General features: G+C 40.2%; 1 protein-coding gene across 1 annotated transcript in view; it reads right to left on the bottom strand.

Annotated features, from left to right (window-relative positions):
- ssh2b (slingshot protein phosphatase 2b) overlaps positions 1-20829 on the bottom strand; it is a 71612-nt gene that overhangs the window by 42477 nt on the left and 8306 nt on the right. The window contains 1 exon segment of the mRNA XM_034178195.1: positions 6059-6102. Coding sequence (XP_034034086.1) covers positions 6059-6102 — 44 coding nt within the window.

Raw genomic sequence — 20829 nt, 5'->3', positions numbered from 1 at the left:
CTCCTTGAATTGCTGGCTGTCTGAGTGGTGTCCAAAAAATGAGGTGGGCTTCATAGATAATTGGCAAAGCTTCTGGGGAAAACCTGGTCTTGTTAGGAGAGACGGCATCCATCCCACTTTGGATGGAGCAGCTCTCATTTCTAGAAATCTGGCCAATTTTCTTAAATCCTCCAAACCGTGACTATCCAGGGTTGGGACCAGGAAGCAGAGTTGTAGTCTTACACACCTCTCTGCAGCTTCTCTCCCCCTGCCATCCCCTCATTACCCCATCCCCGTAGAGACGGTGCCTGCTCCCAGACTACCAATAACCAGCAAAAATCTATTTAAGCATAAAAATTCAAAAAGAAAAAATAATATAGCACCTTCAACTGCACCACAGACTAAAACAGTTAAATGTGGTCTATTAAACATTAGGTCTCTCTCTTCTAAGTCCCTGTTGGTAAATGATATAATAATTGATCAACATATTGATTTATTCTGCCTTACAGAAACCTGGTTACAGCAGGATGAATATGTTAGTTTAAATGAGTCAACACCCCCGAGTCACACTAACTGTCAGAATGCTCGTAGCACGGGCAGGGGCAGAGGATTAGCAGCAATCTTCCATTCCATCTTATTAATTAATCAAAAACCCAGACAGAGCTTTAATTCATTTGAAAGCTTGACTCTTAGTCTTGTCCATCCAAATTGGAAGTCCCAAAAACCAGTTTTATTTGTTATTATCTATCGTCCACCTGGTCGTTACTGTGAGTTTCTCTGTGAATTTTCAGACCTTTTGTCTGACTTAGTGCTTAGCTCAGATAAGATAATTATAGTGGGCGATTTTAACATCCACACAGATGCTGAGAATGACAGCCTCAACACTGCATTTAATCTATTATTAGACTCTATTGGCTTTGCTCAAAAAGTAAATGAGTCCACCCACCACTTTAATCATATCTTAGATCTTGTTCTGACTTATGGTATGGAAATAGAAGACTTAACAGTATTCCCTGAAAACTCCCTTCTGTCTGATCATTTCTTAATAACATTTACATTTACTCTGATGGACTACCCAGCAGTGGGGAATAAGTTTCATTACACTAGAAGTCTTTCAGAAAGCGCTGTAACTAGGTTTAAGGATATGATTCCTTCTTTATGTTCTCTAATGCCATATACCAACACAGTGCAGAGTAGCTACCTAAACTCTGTAAGTGAGATAGAGTATCTCATCAATAGTTTTACATCCTCATTGAAGACAACTTTGGATGCTGTAGCTCCTCTAAAAAAGAGAGCTTTAAATCAGAAGTGCCTGACTCCGTGGTATAACTCACAAACTCGTAGCTTAAAGCAGATAACCCGTAAGTTGGAGAGGAAATGGCGTCTCACTAATTTAGAAGATCTTCACTTAGCCTGGAAAAAGAGTCTGTTGCTCTATAAAAAAGCCCTCCGTAAAGCTAGGACATCTTTCTACTCATCACTAATTGAAGAAAATAAGAACAATCCCAGGTTTCTTTTCAGCACTGTAGCCAGGCTGACAAAGAGTCAGAGCTCTATTGAGTATTCCATTAACTTTAACTAGTAATGACTTCATGACTTTCTTTGCTAACAAAATTTTAACTATTAGAGAAAAAATTACTCATAACCATCCCAAAGACGTATCGTTATCTTTGGCTGCTTTCAGTGATGCCGGTATTTGGTTAGACTCTTTCTCTCCGATTGTTCTGTCTGAGTTATTTTCATTAGTTACTTCATCCAAACCATCAACATGTTTATTAGACCACATTCCTACCAGGCTGCTCAAGGAAGCCCTACCATTATTTAATGCTTCGATCTTAAATATGATCAATCTATCTTTGTTAGTTGGCTATGTACCACAGGCTTTTAAGGTGGCAGTAATTAAACCATTACTTAAAAAGCCATCACTTGACCCAGCTATCTTAGCTAATTATAGGCCAATCTCCAACCTTCCTTTTCTCTCAAAAATTCTTGAAAGGGTAGTTGTAAAACAGCTAACTGATCATCTGCAGAGGAATGGTCTATTTGAAGAGTTTCAGTCAGGTTTTAGAATTCATCATAGTACAGAAACAGCATTAGTGAAGGTTACAAATGATCTTCTTATGGCCTCGGACAGTGGACTCATCTCTGTGCTTGTTCTGTTAGACCTCAGTGCTGCTTTTGATACTGTTGACCATAAAATTTTATTACAGAGATTAGAGCATGCCATAGGTATTAAAGGCACTGCGCTGCGGTGGTTTGAATCATATTTGTCTAATATATTACAATTTGTTCATGTAAATGGGGAATCTTCTTCACAGACTAAAGTTAATTATGGAGTTCCACAAGGTTCTGTGCTAGGACCAATTTTCTTCACTTTATACATGCTTCCCTTAGGCAATATTATTAGACGGTATTGCTTAAATTTTCATTGTTACGCAGATGATACCCAGCTTTATCTATCCATGAAGCCAGAGGACACACACCAATTAGCTAAACTGCAGGATTGTCTTACAGACATAAAGACATGGATGACCTCTAATTTCCTGCTTTTAAACTCAGATAAAACTGAAGTTATTGTACTTGGCCCCACAAATCTTAGAAACATGGTGTCTAACCAGATCCTTACTCTGGATGGCATTACCCTGACCTCTAGTAATACTGTGAGAAATCTTGGAGTCATTTTTGATCAGGATATGTCATTCAAAGCGTATATTAAACAAATATTCAGGTGACCCTGAACCATCCCTTAGTTATGCTGCTATAGACGTAGACTGCTGGGGGGTTCCCATGATGCACTGTTTCTTTCTCTTTTTGCTCTGTATGCACCACTCTGCATTTAATCATTAGTGATCGATCTCTGCTCCCCTCCACAGCATGTCTTTTTCCTGGTTCTCTCCCTCAGCCCCAACCAGTCCCAGCAGAAGACTGCCCCTCCCTGAGCCTGGTTCTGCTGGAGGTTTCTTCCTGTTAAAAGGGAGTTTTTCCTTCCCACTGTAGCCAAGTGCTTGCTCACAGGGGGTCGTTTTGACCGTTGGGGTTTTACATAATTATTGTATGGCCTTGCCTTACAATATAAAGCGCCTTGGGGCAACTGTTTGTTGTGATTTGGCGCTATATAAAAAAATTGATTGATTGAACTAAAATCTTATGATATTTAGTAGACTGAAACTTGACTAAAAACATTTTGATGACAAAATTATGACTACAATTAAGTCATATTAAAACTAAATCTGAACATGCTGTGAAAATGAACAGTTTCATATCTGGGATTTGTTTAATGAACAATTTAAAAGCCAGGTGAACATCCTCTACATGTGGGTATTCCATAATTTTTTTTGGCAGGGCTTTTACAACCCCTGTGTTTGAATATAGATTTTACTCCTAGCTGCACAAATACATACAGTTCTGTCGGCTGGATGGCACAAAGCTCCAGTAACCACACAGACACAGAAGCTTTGGGAGTGGCTACAAATCTGCCCCTAAATCAACAGTACACCTCCACTGATCCACATACCAGCGCTAATGCAGGTGGAGCCTGCTGCCCTCTAATGGACATCCAGTGAATCACAGTTAATCAGATCCCACATGAAAGGATTTCAGTTTGTTTTATTTGGCCTGTTGATTAAAAAAAAACTAATGCCAATGAGTGAGTACTACTGTAGCCAACAACCTCAAGAATCAAACTTGTCTGGAACAACAAACCCAGGAGCAAGTGGATGAAAATTACTTATAGCTGAGAGGCTTGAATTGGTTGCAAAAGTGTTTTAAACAGGAATAACTGCATTCCTGAATTCAGTTCACCACCTCGGGCAACAAGGTACAGCACACCGGCAAGATATGACACCAACAACAAAGAAAGAGTCCTGCAGGATCACTAACATGAAACAATTAATTACCAATTTTCAATTCAATTTAATTCCATTTATCTAGTTTATATAGTTAGTACCAAATCACAATAAAGCTGCCTCAAGGCCCTTCACACAAGTAAGGTCTATCTTTACCAACCCCTAGAGCAAGTACACAGGCAACAGTGGTACGGAAAGACTCCCTCTGATGATACTGATGAAGAAACCTCAAGCAGACCAGACTCAAATTGGTGACCCACTGCTGAGGCCATTCTACCAAAAAGGTTTACAATACAGAACATAACACAACAATTGATGAGAGTCCATGCAGGCATGCCGGCATGCAGCCACCATTACCAAGGAAACTTGACAAACTCATTATTTTAGGGCTCAGGGGTCAACAAAAACAAATTGGTTACCTTGTAAAAAAAAAAATCACTTCAGGACCATGAGACGTTTCTCCCAGCCACTGTATTTATAGAGAATGTTGTATATCTCTCCAACAAATTAACATACTGTAAGTCAGTAAATTAAAGTCAAACCACTGTACAATAATGAGCCACACAAACCATGTCACGGTCAACCTCCAGAAACCAGCACAGTTTCTGATCAGCTCATCTTAAAAATAAATTAACAAACTTTAATCAAGTGCACAAAAAAATGAAATGAAATAAAATAAAAATTAAACTCCATTTTTGTATTATTTTTGCCATATTTTGTTTTGAACAAAATCCAGAGATGATGATGGTGATGATAATAATAATAGTTTTATATAGCACTATAACAAAATACAAAGTGCTTCACAACAACTTTAATTATAGACCGTCAATTAGCATATGCAGTCATGAACAGCTGCACATTTTCAATCTGGACTTGAAGACCTGAACCAGACTCGACCTTTACTTTTACTGCCAGAAAGGAGTAAAGAAACGAGTAAAATTAGACCTTACTCGTATGAAGCGCCTCAAGGCAGCTTTGCTGTGATTCGGCACTGTATAAATGAAATTGAAAACAAGCAAAAAGTGCTCACATTTAAAAAGCAGAATTCAGAGAATTTGGATTGTTTTAAATTACTCAAAACAATTCATCAATTATCAAAACAGTTGTCGATTAACTTAAAAGTCAATTAATCAATCTGGCTTTTGTGCCGTGATATAACTGACTATAAAGCTTCCACAGCTATGAGGCTACCCCACCCTCCAGATAAGGGATATAGTACATGATGTTTTCATTACTGATTAAAATGGCAATTATTTTCTCAATTAATCAATTCATTCTTTGGTCCATAAAATGTCAGGAAATAGTTAAAGAAACACTGAATAGTGTTTCCCAAAGCCCAAGATGAAGAGCTCAAAAGGTCTGTTTTGTCCACAACTCAAAGATTTATATTTTATATTCAGAGAGAAATAAAGACATCAGAAATAAAAATATTCACATCTATGTAGTTGAAGTAACAGAATTCTAACCAAAACAAAAGACTCAACATTGATAATTTGATTATCAAAACAGCTGCCATCGAGTAATATAATCATCCAACTTCAGTCCTGTAGCTCAGTAGTCATCAACCCTGCTCCTGGAGGTCACCTGTCCTGCATTTAGCATTTACAAGCAAACATGGTAATATACTTTATACGTATACTTAGTCACCTTTCTTTAATGTAAATTTTTTTTCTTCTTTTTTCTTTACTACTGTACGACTTTGTGCTGCTGCAACAAGTGATTTTCCCCGTTGTGGGATCAAAAAAGTTTATCTTATCTTATTTCAATTCCAAAGTTGAATACCCCTGAGAATTAAAAGTTCATTGCTCTTAGGAAGGTTATAGTTTGCATTTTTTATGCTATATTATCATTATATAAAGTGCCATAAAATGGTCTTAAAATGATGTAGATAAATGATATTATCGACTATTGTGATATTTTATGAAGCAATATATTGTATAGCAAAATTAGTTCTTGTGACAGGCCTAATCAGGATCTGTTCTTTCCCGTTATACATCAAGGATCTCATTTGATCACACTCACAAGCTAAGATCTGAGGGTATACATTATTCACAAATGAACTGTAATTTACATACTGTTTAAAAATAACACAGAATAACACAGAGAAAACATTATTAAAATATGGAAATGTTCATGAGAATCGACCATTTGGATTTTACAGCTGCAGTCAAAAAAGGGGAAGATGATGATGCTGAGACGGACTAGGTGATAAGTAGCTGCATATTATGTCTTACCTCCTTGGGTGAGAACGGCGGTCATCCTCCCCACTACCGGACTCCTGAGGACATACAGCGAGACAAAATATCAACTCAGTGCAACGGGACTTCAAAGGAATACATCTACATTTAACAAAGACACAATAAATATAACATGAAAAAATACATACATTACCAATCAAAGGTTTGGACACACTCTCATTCTTTTGACTGGTATTGTGTGTACATATAGAATTCCAGTTCCATTATCAAACTGTTCTTCCTCTCAATTAACAAAAACTAATTTATTACAAAAAAGAAAAAGAAAGAAAAAAGGGTTTTAGATGGTTAATGATGCCAGCAGATGTTGATTAGCTCCATCTGTGTATGCATACATTACTGCACATCTACAAACAACTAAACTTTTTAGATGGTAGTCCAAACAGAAGGATTACCACGCCACCAACTAATTTTCTTTGCACAGCTCATGGCCTCCGCAAGTGTCATTCTGGGAGTGTGCTTTACTAAGTGCTATTGATATTGTTGAATTTAAGACGCAATAGGGCAGTGCAGTCTCGTTTGAACCCCTGCGTGATATCGCGGGATTTGACCACATCTGGGGACAGCCGACTCGAACATGGGAGAGAATCCCCAGGCAGAGTGTGGGAGTTTCAGCACAAACCATTCAGCCCGGCTCAGTAAACTTAAAAGCATACTTGCTGTCACCTAGTGCCGGTGTCGCCAACTGAACGGTCCCCTCTAAAAACTGGCCCACCCTGCATTCACTATGTCTTCACTGCGCATGTGCCTGAGGCCAATTCTGAGTCTGACTCTCTACACCCAAAGCGATCAAAGGGAATAATGTGATTATTAACCATCAGATGACAAATTAAAACCTCTTAAATCATTCTTAAGCAGAAACGAGGCGATAATTGGTGAATCGGTAATGATCCTCTGAAATGACGTAGCTGCAGTGAAGGCAGGGCAGATCATTCGGCCAACGACACCAGTTTAAGATGTTCCGGTGAAACCCCCATCCTCCGAATGGTTTGTGCTGACTCTCCCATACTCCGCCCAGGTATTAGTCTCTTCCCACAAACAGCGTCACTTATAATGGAAAAATGGTGTGCTGTTTTGTTTTCGGCTGCAATCACCAAAGCAGTCACAAAAAGTGAAGGGTTTTTTTTTCGTTCCCAGTGGAGAAGGGAAGACGAGGCAAATGGGAGACGTCGTGCCGGTTAAGTGTTAGCCTACACAGCTAACCAGAATAGCTGTGTTCTCTCGACTGTTTGAGCTCCGGATCATAAACAAACCGCAACACGTCAAGTTTTTTCTCTTTTTGCAGATTCTTCTTCAAAATTGTAAAATTATTAGACTTAACTTTTGATATTATAAATATCTGAAACCAAGGAGTGTTTTTGTGTTCACCCTGTATAAGCATGCTTCAACGGGCACTTAACTTGTAACAAACTTGCCCATAAGTTATTAGACATACGCCCGTGTAATTTAACCAGCATGTGCTGGTTAAATTGTCAAGGTGTGACAGGAGTGTTAGTGGTGTATTTATTTTTTCATTAAAGTTGCAATTTTTCTTTCTTTTTTTTTGAGCACATAATACATGCTCCATGTAATATAATAACAAAGTTTAAGTGAAATGATATACAGTCCAGAAAATACAAATATATTCTGAGACGCACACACTAAATGTGCACCAAACATGCCACAAAGAGTACAGAAACCAGTTAAGCACTGAAAGCACAGCAGCGGCAGTGTGAAGGGACCAGAGATCAGCTCAAACTCAGTTTGCACACTCTCCAGGAAAATGATCTCAGTCTGTTTTTAAGGTGTGGTCAGTCACAGAGTAGAAAACAAGTGGGAGACAGCAGAGAAAAATCAATATATCACATCACCAAAGTGTGGGTCATTTTGCAGCTCCAGGACCTGAAGTAGCACATATTCTTGCAATGCCTGGCGCCCACCTTATTGACACTATGTTCTTGGAACAAAATTACAGAATCATTAAGTTTCAGAACAAGATGTGTACAACACATTAAGGGCGGCTCACGGTAACACGCGCAGGCCTCAAAATAATTCATCCACAATATGGATGAACATTCACAATCACATTAACACAAAAACAACATTTGACAGAGTCGAAACCAGCTGTTGAAAGCGCATTTGTGCATTTAACTGCAGTGTTAGTGTAGGGTGTTGAAACTGCAGGTGCATTTTAACAGGGGGTTTAAGCACCTCCAGTTTGAAAGGTCTGCTGCTACGATGATTGGAAAAGGATCAATGTTTCTGCTGGTGCAGATGAGTTTACAATGCCAAGCACAACCACTTGTTTAAAAAGAAAAGAAAAAAAGCTATATAATAGAAATTCCAGACTGGCTTCTAGCTAAAAAAAAAAACCTTTAACTAGCAGTAGCCTATATGGCTGATTTAGCAGTTAGGTGATTTATCTACGTATGAGGTGCATTATGCAGAAAAATGTGAGGTGCTTTGACACTCAATGCTAAGGGTCCCTTCACACATAGTGCCAATATGTACAACTCAGGGCGACTCACATCATAACGGCTCGTGTGAGTGAACCACGCCATGTGAGCGGTGTTAGATGTTCATGCGTGTCACCTGGAATTTGGCCGACACATGCTGCAAGAGGGTTCGATGGACTCGCACAGTGCACACTCTGTTTTTCAGCTGCTGGTGTGCGAATAATTCTAGCAACAGGTGTACAAGGCGTTGGAGGCAGCTACGATTTTACACATTTTGCATACAATTCCTGCTTAATGTGCTCTTTATGCACAATTAACCAAATTCGCACTATGTGTGAATGGGCCCTAACATTAAATGATATGCTCATTATTTATGTAACACAATGACAGTCCTACAAAGCTTGATCAGTGGTTAAAAAATGTACATATACTTTCCACAACAAAAACATATGCTGTATTGTGCGGCGTATACATTTCTCTAGAGTACAAGATGTAATGTATGAAAAAATACATTCTGAAGAGAGAAAAAAAACAAACAAGTCACACCGGAGTATAAGTCATACCTTTTTACTGTATGTGGAACTTCCCCAGAGGCAAGTTGAACAATGAAAAGGAACTCAGCGTAGCACGTGCACACACCACAGCCTGTGCTGTTTCTTAACATAAGGATGTTTAAATTCCAAAAATAAGCAAGATGGACAAATAAATGCATGTTGGACAACATACTGAATGCTATTTGACACTGTTTAGACAAAATAAAGCAGATGGACATGGATCGCTCTAATACACTTTTATGCAATTTATTTTATGCATGCATTGTTGTAGTGAGCTTTTATGGTAAATGGACTGCATTTATATAGCGCTTTTCCATCTGAATCAGATGCTCAAAGCACTTTACAATTATGCCTCACATTCATCCCGATGTCAGGGTGCTGCCATACAAGACGCTCACTACACACCGGGAGCAATAGGGGATTAAAGGCCTTGCCCAAGGGCCCTTAGTGATTTTCCAGTCAGGTGGGGATTTGAACCCATGATCTTCTGGACTCAAGCCCAACACCTTAGCCACTAGACCATCACCTCCCCTTTCCGGGAGTCCACTTTTACTATTGGACTCCCGGAAAAACCCTATATACCAAGAAGTATTATTAATAACTAATGCGATTTTATTATTTATTTATTTATTGTATATGAGGCCTGGGGCCTGTACTACGAAGCGGGGTTAACTTACTCAGATGTAACCCAGGGTCAACCTCTTAAACCGGGGTTGACAAAACCTGGTTTTCTCAAGTGGTGTTAATCGGTACTACGACGCTGAATAAGATATTTATTTGTTGAACCTCTGTTAACCTAATTGGAGTTTGTGCACGTTCACATAAAAGGTGCAGGTTGCAGCACACGTCACCATTTTTCAATGATGGCGCGGTCACCTTACTTTACCGAAGGAGAACGCACGATTATTATGCAGAACTACGAGGAATTTGAATTAACGTTAAGGGGGAAATCGAACACATCGTCTGCCAATAAAGCAAGACAGGCTTGTTGGCAACGTATTGCTGATCGGGTAAATGCATAATTGTTCTCCAAATCTGTTACAGATGATTAACCTGTGGAATGTCTAATATGTGTAAAAAAAAATGACCTCCTTTCATTAATTACGCCCAGATGCAACACGATTCAGAAGTGGGCATAGGCCTACTAATAGATGTAAGGTTAATTTAATGTTTCCTAAATAGGCTACCTTGACTGTATGATTGCTATTCCTAATCCTGTCAATATGTCAGATGCAACAGCAGTGCCAAACGCACCTGGCAGCAGGTGAAGATGAAATATAAAAACATCCTTCAGAACGGTAGGTTTATATTCATAGCTTGATAAGCCCCACTTCGCCTAATTAATGGAAATGCATTAGACCTATTTTGATATTAGTAATTACCCGCGATTGCATAAAACCCTTCTTTGATTTGCATTGCGGATAAAAGGCCAGAGAAAACGACAAATGCATCCAACAGTTTAGATAGAGCAAGTACCACCTTGCGAATCATACGACATACAGTATTCTTGCTCAGATGTTCAGCATCACCGATGGAATACATAAATTGTCCATTGGCAAAATAGGCACAAGGCACATTATCTGCTCGATCGTCGGGGCATTGCTACACTGTAAAAATTGACTTGTTTTTACAGGAAAATGCTGGCAGCTGTGGTTACCAGGGAATTCCTGTAAAACATACAGCACCACAGTAGATAACATTACAGACATAATATGTATATGGATTTACAGTGAATGAACCACGGCTGACACATTAAAAGAACTGTTAAATCTACAAACAAGAGCTCTCTTTTTTTGTACATTTAACTGCTGTATTTTTTACAGGAATTCACTGGTAACCACAGCTGCCAGTGTTTTCCTGTAAAAACAACAGTCTTTTTTTAAAGTGTACGATGGGTGATGTTACAGACTTCTGGCCCGATCAGCTGACAAAGATAACGAATTCCCTCGGCTGAGAATCTATATCTTTCATAGAGAATATCGTCCGGGTATGTCAGCGGATTCTGGCGGTCTTTAAAAACCCTCGCCCTGCGAAGAGAGCCCCTCACAATTTGTGCCCCAATATCAAATGGATCATCCAGGTAGGCAGGCATTGTCTTCGGAGTGATTGAAGGTGGATGGACGGTACTTATAAAGGGAGCGGTTAAGCGAAAACCTCAAGCTAACCGAGAACATAACCTGCTCGGAGCAGGTTTGGCACACAGCTTAAATTGCCATGGCAGCATACCTCGATCAAAACCTATCCACCTTTCGTAGTACGGGTTAACTGGAAGTTACTCCACACGTCATCAACTTACTCCCGAAGTTACCCTGATAAGCCAGTAACCCCGCTTCGTAGTACAGGCCCCTGGTGTATAAATTGCTGGACATCCAAAACAATTTAGCAGAAAAAAAAAAACAAAAAAATGTGACGTATACTCTGGAAAGTACACTAGGTATTTTTCATAGTAACGGATACCCAAAGACCAGGATCGCAGCTTCAGAATCACTAATGTGGGGGAAAACAATATATTTGAGGAAATAAATGAGGAAAAATTTGAGAGAATGGCCACTGACATCACCATTCTTTAGCAGATGATAAAACAGATTTTTCAGGCTGAGAGATTTTTGCATGTATGGAAATATTGAAGTATTGTTCAAAAACTTATGGAAATGTGTATTCAGAACATTGTGGTTGGACAACACAAGAATGGACAGATTGCAGTGGAGTGTATGTGCATTTTCTAAATAACATACCACTAGTAGGAAGCTGAGGCCAGTCAAGCTTGACATGGATTGGCGACCCCGAGTGCAAACAAGGGAGCAGCCGAAGGGATTTACTATGTCGGAAGAAAAACAGATAGCAGCCATCTCGTGACAGACTTTACATGTCAGATGACAGCAAGACAAAAGGTAAGCAGTCATTTCATTGTGTGCATTGCAACTTGAAAGCACATTTTCACCCCCCCACACACTTCATTCACATCATTCCCCCATCCTGCCTTGCTCAATCACACTCCAACTCTTCTTCCTCTACTTTTAAAGCTTGCACTCCCGTCATGAAAGAAACGCCATGCACATCTTTATTCTCTGCCTCAATAGCACATCTGTATGATAGTCGTATTTGCCACAATGACTAATTTACACCTTGCAAGGCATAAAAATTATTGCTTCTATAACAAACTAAAAACGTCATGCTGTGTAGACCCTATAATTTTTTATGATTCAAATCAAAAGAATTTAGTCACTATGATCATTTTCTTCCATAGTATTCAAATAGAGGATTCGCAATCTTGTATTGCACATGGCTAACACACAGGAAAAAAAAAAACAAAAAAAAACAAAAGACACAACAAATTTGCCACATGGGTAAAAACACAGAAAAGACACTGGGATCCTCAGTTTCCCAGCATGCTGTTTGAGAAGTCAAAGTGCATGCTAGATACATGTTTATCTCAGCTTCATAATACCGCAAACAGGAAGGCATCGACAGGTACAGTTAATGAACACAAGCCAATTGACATCCCATTGGGAAGAACGCCAAATAAAACCTGATCGTGGTGAATTTGCTGGAATATAAATCACATCGGTATATAACTTTTTCTGTAATATCAGTTCTTTAAATTGGGATTTTTGTGCACTGTTGTAGTGTAGTTTTACTAGTGGTTTTATTTTGCTTAGTGGTTTGATTCCTCGGTCACTCGGGAGGAGCTCGGAGTTGAGCCGCTGCTCCTCCACGTCGAAAGGAGTCAGTTGAGGTGGCTTGGGTATCTTTTCTGGATGCCCCCTGGACGCCTCGCTGGAGAGGTGTTCCGGGCACGTCCCACTGGGAGGAAGCCCCGGGGAAGACCCAGGACAAGCTGGAGGGACTACATCTCTCGGCTGGCTTGGGAACGCCTTGGGGTTCCCCCGGAGGAGCTGGAGGAGGTGTGTGTGGATCGGGAGGTCTGGGCGGCTTTGCTTGAGCTGCTGCCCCCGGCGATCCGACTCCGGATAAAGCGGAAGAAAATGGATGGATGGGTTTGATTCCTGAGAAAGTCCAATATAAATAGTCATTGTTATTATTATTATTATTATTAAGAATAATGAGCATGATTTTTCAGTATGCACCTACCATACACTCACACTCACTGATCTTCAACCGCTTAGTCCAATTAAGGGTCACGGGGGGCTGGAGCCTATCCAAGCAGTCAAAGAGCGTGAGGCAGGGTACACCCTGGACAGGACGCCAGTCTGTCGCAGGGCCACATATAAACAAACAAACACATCCACACCCACACCTACGGACAATTTAAAGTTTCCAATACTTTTGTTGTGTGGGCCGCTGAAGAGGAGGTACTGCTGGCCCACTACCAAAGGGCGCCCTGCCTGAAGTGCGGGCTTCAGGCACGAGAGGGCGCTGCCTCCTCACAGGAACAGCCGGGGTGACAGCTGTCACTCATCAACTATGACAGCTGTCACCAATCACCAGGTCTTCAACCACGCACACAAAAGCCGGACGACATCTCCACCTCGTCGCCGAGATATCGTTTACCTCTATGGTAAATTCTCAGCCGTTTTGACTGTGCCGTTACGCACGTAATTCCTTTCTGAGTGTTTGCAGGAGTTGCTGTAGCTGCTGTCTGCTGGGTGCAGCGTTTTGTGGTTCCGTGAAAGTGACGTTCTTCACCCTCACGCCAAAACGCTAAGTAGCTCTTTGGCTCTGCTTACCTGTGTTCTGTGTTAAAGGTGGAGGTGTTGTTTCCCACCTGGAATATCGAATTGCTGACTGTTTACTGAGTGTATTGTCACACACTCATCACATCTGTTCTTCTGCCAGCAGTACCAGATCCGACAGTCGGAGACAGTGACCACCTGGGGACTCGGGACTTGGCGGCTCCAGTATCCTTCGGGTTCGGTGGCAGTGGAAATCGTGTGGGATCCGGTTCTTCTCGGGACAGACGTCTTCTATCCTCGAGCCTACCCACACATCACCTTGTACAGTTTGATTGTGATCCAAATTCTGCATTTGTCTGTATTCTCATGTGCATTTTTCACAACAGTAAAGTGTTGTATTTTTGGCTCATCTATTGTCCACTAATTTACGCCCCCTGTTGTGGGTCGGTGTCACTACACTTTCCCAACAACTTTACCAGCATTAAAATACAGTCATTTTGAGATATACCACAGAAATAAAGGTACTTTATACAACCCCTGGCAAAAATTATGGAATCACCGGCCTCAGAGGATGTTCATTCAGTTGTTTAATTTTGTAGAAAAAAGCAGATCACAGACATGACACAAAACTAAAGTCATTTCAAATGGCAACTTTCTGGCTTTCAGAAACACTATAAGAAATCAGGAAAAATAATTGTGGCAGTCAGTAACGGTTACTTTTTTAGACCAAGCAGAGGGAAAAAAATATGGAATCATGAAAAACAAAAGAATGCTCCAACACATCACTAGTATTTTGTTGCACCACCTCTGGCTTTTATAACAGCTTGCAGTCTCTGAGGCATGGACTTAATGAGTGACAAACAGTACTCTTCATCAATCTGGCTTGACGCTTTGATGTCTTCCTTGGTCTACCAATATGTTTGCCTTTAACAACCTTCCCATGTTGTTTGTATTTGGTCCACAGTTTAGACACAGCTGACTGTGAACAACCAACATCTTTTGCAACACTGCGTGATGATTTACCCTCTTTTAAGAGTTTGATAATCCTCTCCTTTGTTTCAATTGACATCTCTCGTGTTGGAGCCATGATTCATGTCAGTCCACTTGGTGCAACAGCTCTCCAAGGTGTGATCACTCCTTTTTAGATGCAGACTAACGAGCAGGTCTGATTTGATGCAGGTGTTAGTTTTGGGGATGAAAATTTACAGGGTGATTACATAATTTATTCCTCAGAAATGAGTGAGTCCATATTTTTTTCCCTCTGCTTGGTCTAAAAAAGTAACCGTTACTGACTGCCACAATTATTTTTCCCGATTTCTTATAGTGTTTCTTAAAGCCAGAAAGTTGCCATTTGAAATGACTTTAGTTTTGTGTCATGTCTGTGATCTGCTTTTTTTCTACAAAATTAAACAACTGAATGAACATCCTCCGAGGCCGGTGATTCCATAATTATTGCCAGGGGTTGTATATACATATAGACATATACATACATACATACATATATATACACTCAACAAAAATATAAACGCAACACTTTTGGTTTTGCTCCCATTTTGTATGAGATGAACTCAAAGATCTAAAACTTTTTCCACATACACAATATCACCATTTCCCTCAAATATTGTTCACAAACCAGTCTAAATCTGTGATAGTGAGCACTTCTCCTTTGCTGAGATAATCCATCCCACCTCACAGGTGTGCCATATCAAGATGCTGATTAGACACCATGATTAGTGCACAGGTGTGCCTTAGACTGCCCACAATAAAAGGCCACTCTGAAAGGTGCAGTTTTATCACACAGCACAATGCCACAGATGTCACAAGATTTGAGGGAGCGTGCAATTGGCATGCTGACAGCAGGAATGTCAACCAGAGCTGTTGCTCGTGTATTGAATGTTCATTTCTCTACCATAAGCCGTCTCCAAAGGCGTTTCAGAGAATTTGGCAGTACATCCAACCAGCCTCACAACCGCAGACCACGTGTAACCACACCAGCTCAGGACCTCCACATCCAGCATGTTCACCTCCAAGATCGTCTGAGACCAGCCACTCGGACAGCTGCTGAAACAATCGGTTTGCATAACCAAAGAATTTCTGCACAAACTGTCAGAAACCGTCTCAGGGAAGCTCATCTGCATGCTCGTCGTCCTCATCGGGGTCTCGACCTGACTCCAGTTCGTCATCGTAACCGACGTGAGTGGGCAAATGCTCACATTCGCTGGCGTTTGGCACGTTGGAGAGGTGTTCTCTTCACGGATGAATCCCGGTTCACACTGTCCAGGGCAGATGGCAGACAGCGTGTGTGGTGTCGTGTGGGTGAGCGGTTTTCTGATGTCAATGTTGTGGATTGAGTGGCCCATGGTGGCGGTGGGGTTATGGTATGGGCAGGCGTCTGTTATGGATGAAGAACACAGGTGCATTTTATTGATGGCATTTTGAATGCACAGAGATACCGTGATGAGATCCTGAGGCCCATTGTTGTGCCATACATCCAAGAACATCACCTCATGTTGCAGCAGGATAATGCACGGCCCCATGTTGCAAGGATCTGTACACAATTTTTGGAAGCTGAAAATGTCCCAGTTCTTGCATGGCCGGCATACTCACCGGACATGTCACCCATTGAGCATGTTTGGGATGCTCTGGACCTGGGTATATGACAGCATGTACCAGTTCCTGCCAATATCCAGCAACTTTGCACAGCCATTGAAGAGGAGTGGACCAACATTCCACAGGCCACAATTGACAACCTGATCAACTCTATGCGAAGGAGATGTGTTGCACTGCATGAGGCAAATGGTGGTCACACCAGATACTGACTGGTATCCCCCCCCCCCAATAAAACAAAACTGCATCTTTCAGAGTGGCCTTTTATTGTGGACAGTCTAAGGCACACCTGTGCACTAATCATGGTGTCTAATCAGCATCTTGGTATGGCACACCTGTGAGGTGGGATGGATTATCTCAGCAAAGGAGAAGTGCTCACTATCACAGATTTCAGACTGGTTTGTGAACAATATTTGAGGGAAATGGTGATATTGTGTATGTGGAAAAAGTTTTAGATCTTTGAGTTCATCTCATACAAAATGGGAGCAAAACCAAAAGTGTTGCGTTTATATTTTTGTTGAGTATATATGTGACTAAAAAGATTAATCCAGGTTTTGAGTATATTTCTTATTGTTACATGGGAAACAAGGTACCAGTAGATTCAGTAGATTCTCACAAATCCAACAAGACCAAGCATTCATAATATGCACACTCTTAAGGCTATGAAATTGGGCTATTAGTAAAAAACAAAAAAACAAAAACATAATACTAGTGCCTGACCGAGATGGACTTTTTGGGAGCAGATACATTAACGATATTCGGAAGCGAAAAATTTATGTAATTCCTAGGGATGGGTATCGAGAACTGGTTCCTTTCAGGTATCGTTAAGAAATGATTCGATCCACTGACATCAATAACCTTTTTACTTAACGATTCCCTTATCGGTCCTTCAGAGTGGACGTTGTTTTTGGGGGTGTTTGTCAGGAAAATTATAATTTCTCTACATTGATTACAGACCCTGCAGCGGGTCTGTAATCAACTTTTCTGCAGCGCGGCTTTGCTTTGAACCTTGAACCAATCGAAGCAGTGATTCGCAGATCGAAGCAGTGCTTCGATCATTGCTTCGTTTTCTTTCGCTTTATCTTAATTTTCCCCCGCTAAAACCCGAAAGAGCATATGGCTGTGAGTATTATTTACCTTTTTTATGTTAAACTAACCTGTTATGGTCTTCTGAAACAGTTGATAGATGTATTTTATAACTTAAAAACGGGACCAATGCTAACACATTAGCATGTCTATGGCATTTTCAATGTTAAAGTTAGCATTAAGCAGTTGCAGCTGTCAAGCGTTTGTTGGCGTAAGAGTCAAATGTATTACAAATTGTAATTTTTTAATTTATTTTTGTTTATATATTAATAATAATAGCAACCACAACAATAATAGTAATAATAACTAATCTAATGATTATATACAATTTTAGAGAAAGAGACAAAAAGAACCTGAATAAAAACAACAAAAAATATAAAACCAATTAACAATGAACACAAATAAATAAATACATAAATAAATAAATACATACAGAAAAAAATAAGTGTTTCCTGTGAACACCTAGTGACTCTTACACCTCCATTTCATCCCTGTCTTATTTAAGTTTAATGACAGTTTGTTTCGGTCAAACCATATTTTCAATGAGTTAATTTCTTCAGTGATTTCCTCCAGAACTATCTGCCAAGCTTAAAAACTGCTGCATCCTAGTAAGAGCAGAATACTACCGGAATTAATTTGAATAAGGAAAGTTGTTTTTTTTTTTCTCACCTAAATTGATGCTGCACTCACTGCAGTTTATTGTCTGGAATAGTCCCAGATTGCATTTCAGAGCTTCTAGAATCCAAACACTTTCGTGCAGGTGGTGTTGGGGGGTAAGTTTGGGTTTCAGCTTTTTTTGTTTTTTACCACTTTCATCCCTGAATATGTGAAATCGTGAGTCACTTTTGTACGGATTAAAGTCACTAACTGGGACTCCTATCTTGTTGCGAGAAAAAAACAAGAATCATCCTCCGTTATGTTCACACAGCTCCAAACGCTGCGTGGCTCTCTGCCGAGTCAAGTTAGAACGATAGAATCCAGTCAGAATTAATAACTTCAAAGCGAAACACCGTTTTGTTTATTTTTATTTATGTCCAGAGATCAAGGATACAGTGACCAATTTCATATTTATTTACTTTAAGACTCAATGAAATACATAGAAAACCTGTAAAGCCTACTAGCCTAGTACAAAATTCAGAAGAGGTATCGATAAGGGAATCGATAAGGAATCGGATCGATAAGCAGAATCGATAATGGCATCGATATCGATAAAATCTTTTTTGTTATCAAACCCTTATGACAAGAAATGTAATTGAGGGTTGATGATTTACATTACTTTATTATAAATAACTAGAAATACATCCAGCAACCAGCCAGTGTACATCATGCTATTTTCACGCTGCCTTTACTCAGCGCCATAATAGCTGTTCCATTCTGTCCAAAGACAACAGAGGATATGCTGTCACTCTGGTCAAGTTTGAAACGACAACAGAAGAGAGAAAAGTGTGTGGTTAACTCATTGGCTTACAGGGGTTCCAGCCCAGGGCCCAAAAGTTTTGGAGGGCCCTAACAACAATGATAATGCAGCGTCAATGGCTTTTTGTCTGTCCTCCTCTGTGGCTCCTGAATGTATGGTGCAGTTGTTAGTAATGTTGAGATAGTTCTTGTTTAACAGCTAAAAATATGCATTAGTGACTGGTCTGACAAGTCAAACATTAGTATGACAAACTGATAACAGTTCACTTGCCAGCATGTTTGTACATGCTCTAACGTGCAAGTTCCTCTATGGCAAACTGGTCACAGTATATACACCATATGTTGGTACAGTCACTGACCCAATGAGTAAATCACCAGTGTGTGAGGTCACTAGTAAACAAAAATTTGTCCTGAAGTGAAATTTTGCAGGCAAAATGTTTGGAAAAGAAGCTTTGTCGCAAAAACACCCCTCAAATGCAATTTTCAGTTTTTTTCCCCCCACTGGAAGATTTTCTTTTTAAGTTGAAATCACATCGGGCTTCATTCACAAATGGTGCATACAGACAAATCTGTCCTAAACCACATGTATGAAAGTTTGACACACAAATCTGGGATTCTTCCATATTTGTTCATACAAATTTAGAAGTTCCTCAGACCATGTGTATGTACAAATGATGGAGGCCCAGTTGTCCTCATTAAATTTTATATTGGTATATAATCGATTGGTCCCTCCCAGCAATTTCTATTGACATTAAATTGTGCGTCCAAACTTAACAAGACCAATATGAGATTTCTGACATCCGCCAATCTGGATCTGGATCACCGCCAAAATTCAGCGGCGTCTTCCATGCTCTAATATCTATCTGTGGTGCAAATTTGATGAGAATCCATGAAGCAGTTTTGACGTAATTCTTCAAAGCCTATATAAAGTGAAATCTTGATCCAGAATCCAGATCAGAATCAACTCGAAAATTCAGTGGAGTCTTTCATGCTCTAATAACTATCTGTCGTGAAAATATCATCAAAATCTGTGAAGTAGTTTTGATGTAAGCCTGCTAACAGACAAACAAATAAATAAACACAGATGATTTTATTACATCCTTGGCAGACGTAATAAACATTGTCGCTCCGGACAATCAAATATACTTTATTGTCCCCACAGCCAGGGGCGTAGGTTTGCATATGGACCATAGGGACAAGTCACAACCAATATTTTGGGATGGCAAAATAGTCCCTACCAATATTTAGCATTTTTGTTTATATAACAAAATCATTCACTATTTTTTTGCGAACTCGATACTATAATTTTAGTCGTCATGTTTTGTGTTTTCGACGTGCCAGAGTGACAGGGTTACCCATGTTGCAATTTCATTAGCTCACGTTCTTCTCACATGGACGTAAACAAAGTGCATCTCGTGGCAGGCAGTGCTTCATTTGTAAAGTGGGAGGTCCCGGAGCAGAGAGGATGGGTGGCTCCGGTGCAGTGTTGCCAAATGTACGATAATTATCGTATTTGTACGATAGTTGTGCCCTCTGTACGATGTACGATCAATAATGGGAAAAAATCCAATATGTACGATAATTTCAGTTGGTTGGCCAAACACACATCTCTCTCTGATACCCAAGAATCATTTTGCAGGCGTTGCACTCAGTCGGCATCAAAGACACACCACACACAGGGCTGCTGCTGGCTTTCGGCGACCGTCATTTGAAAGCCCACCCCCTCTCATACAGAGTAATGAGTTCCATCCAATCTCTGCCGTGACAGGAAGATTCCCCAACCATCTTTTTTTTTCGAAACTTTATTTCAACAAATGCAATAACAAACACAAGAGCAAAGAGATATACAAGAAAAATTAAAAAAAGTTCCAAGTTCCTTATGGAGGTGTCAACATTTTTTCTGTGTTCAACAAAATCTGCACAAGTGGCCATGGCATCGGATGACGACAGCGACCTCGAGGTTGAATTCGACTCTTTCTAGTCTGGTAATTAACACGTTTGTGTCCCTTCACAGAAAA

Source organism: Thalassophryne amazonica, chromosome 9 (assembly GCF_902500255.1).
Source record: "Thalassophryne amazonica chromosome 9, fThaAma1.1, whole genome shotgun sequence".
NCBI classification, from domain to species: domain Eukaryota; kingdom Metazoa; phylum Chordata; class Actinopteri; order Batrachoidiformes; family Batrachoididae; genus Thalassophryne; species Thalassophryne amazonica.
The sequence above is the reverse complement of the archived record's forward strand: the minus strand, read 5'-3'. Positions and strand labels throughout refer to the sequence as shown.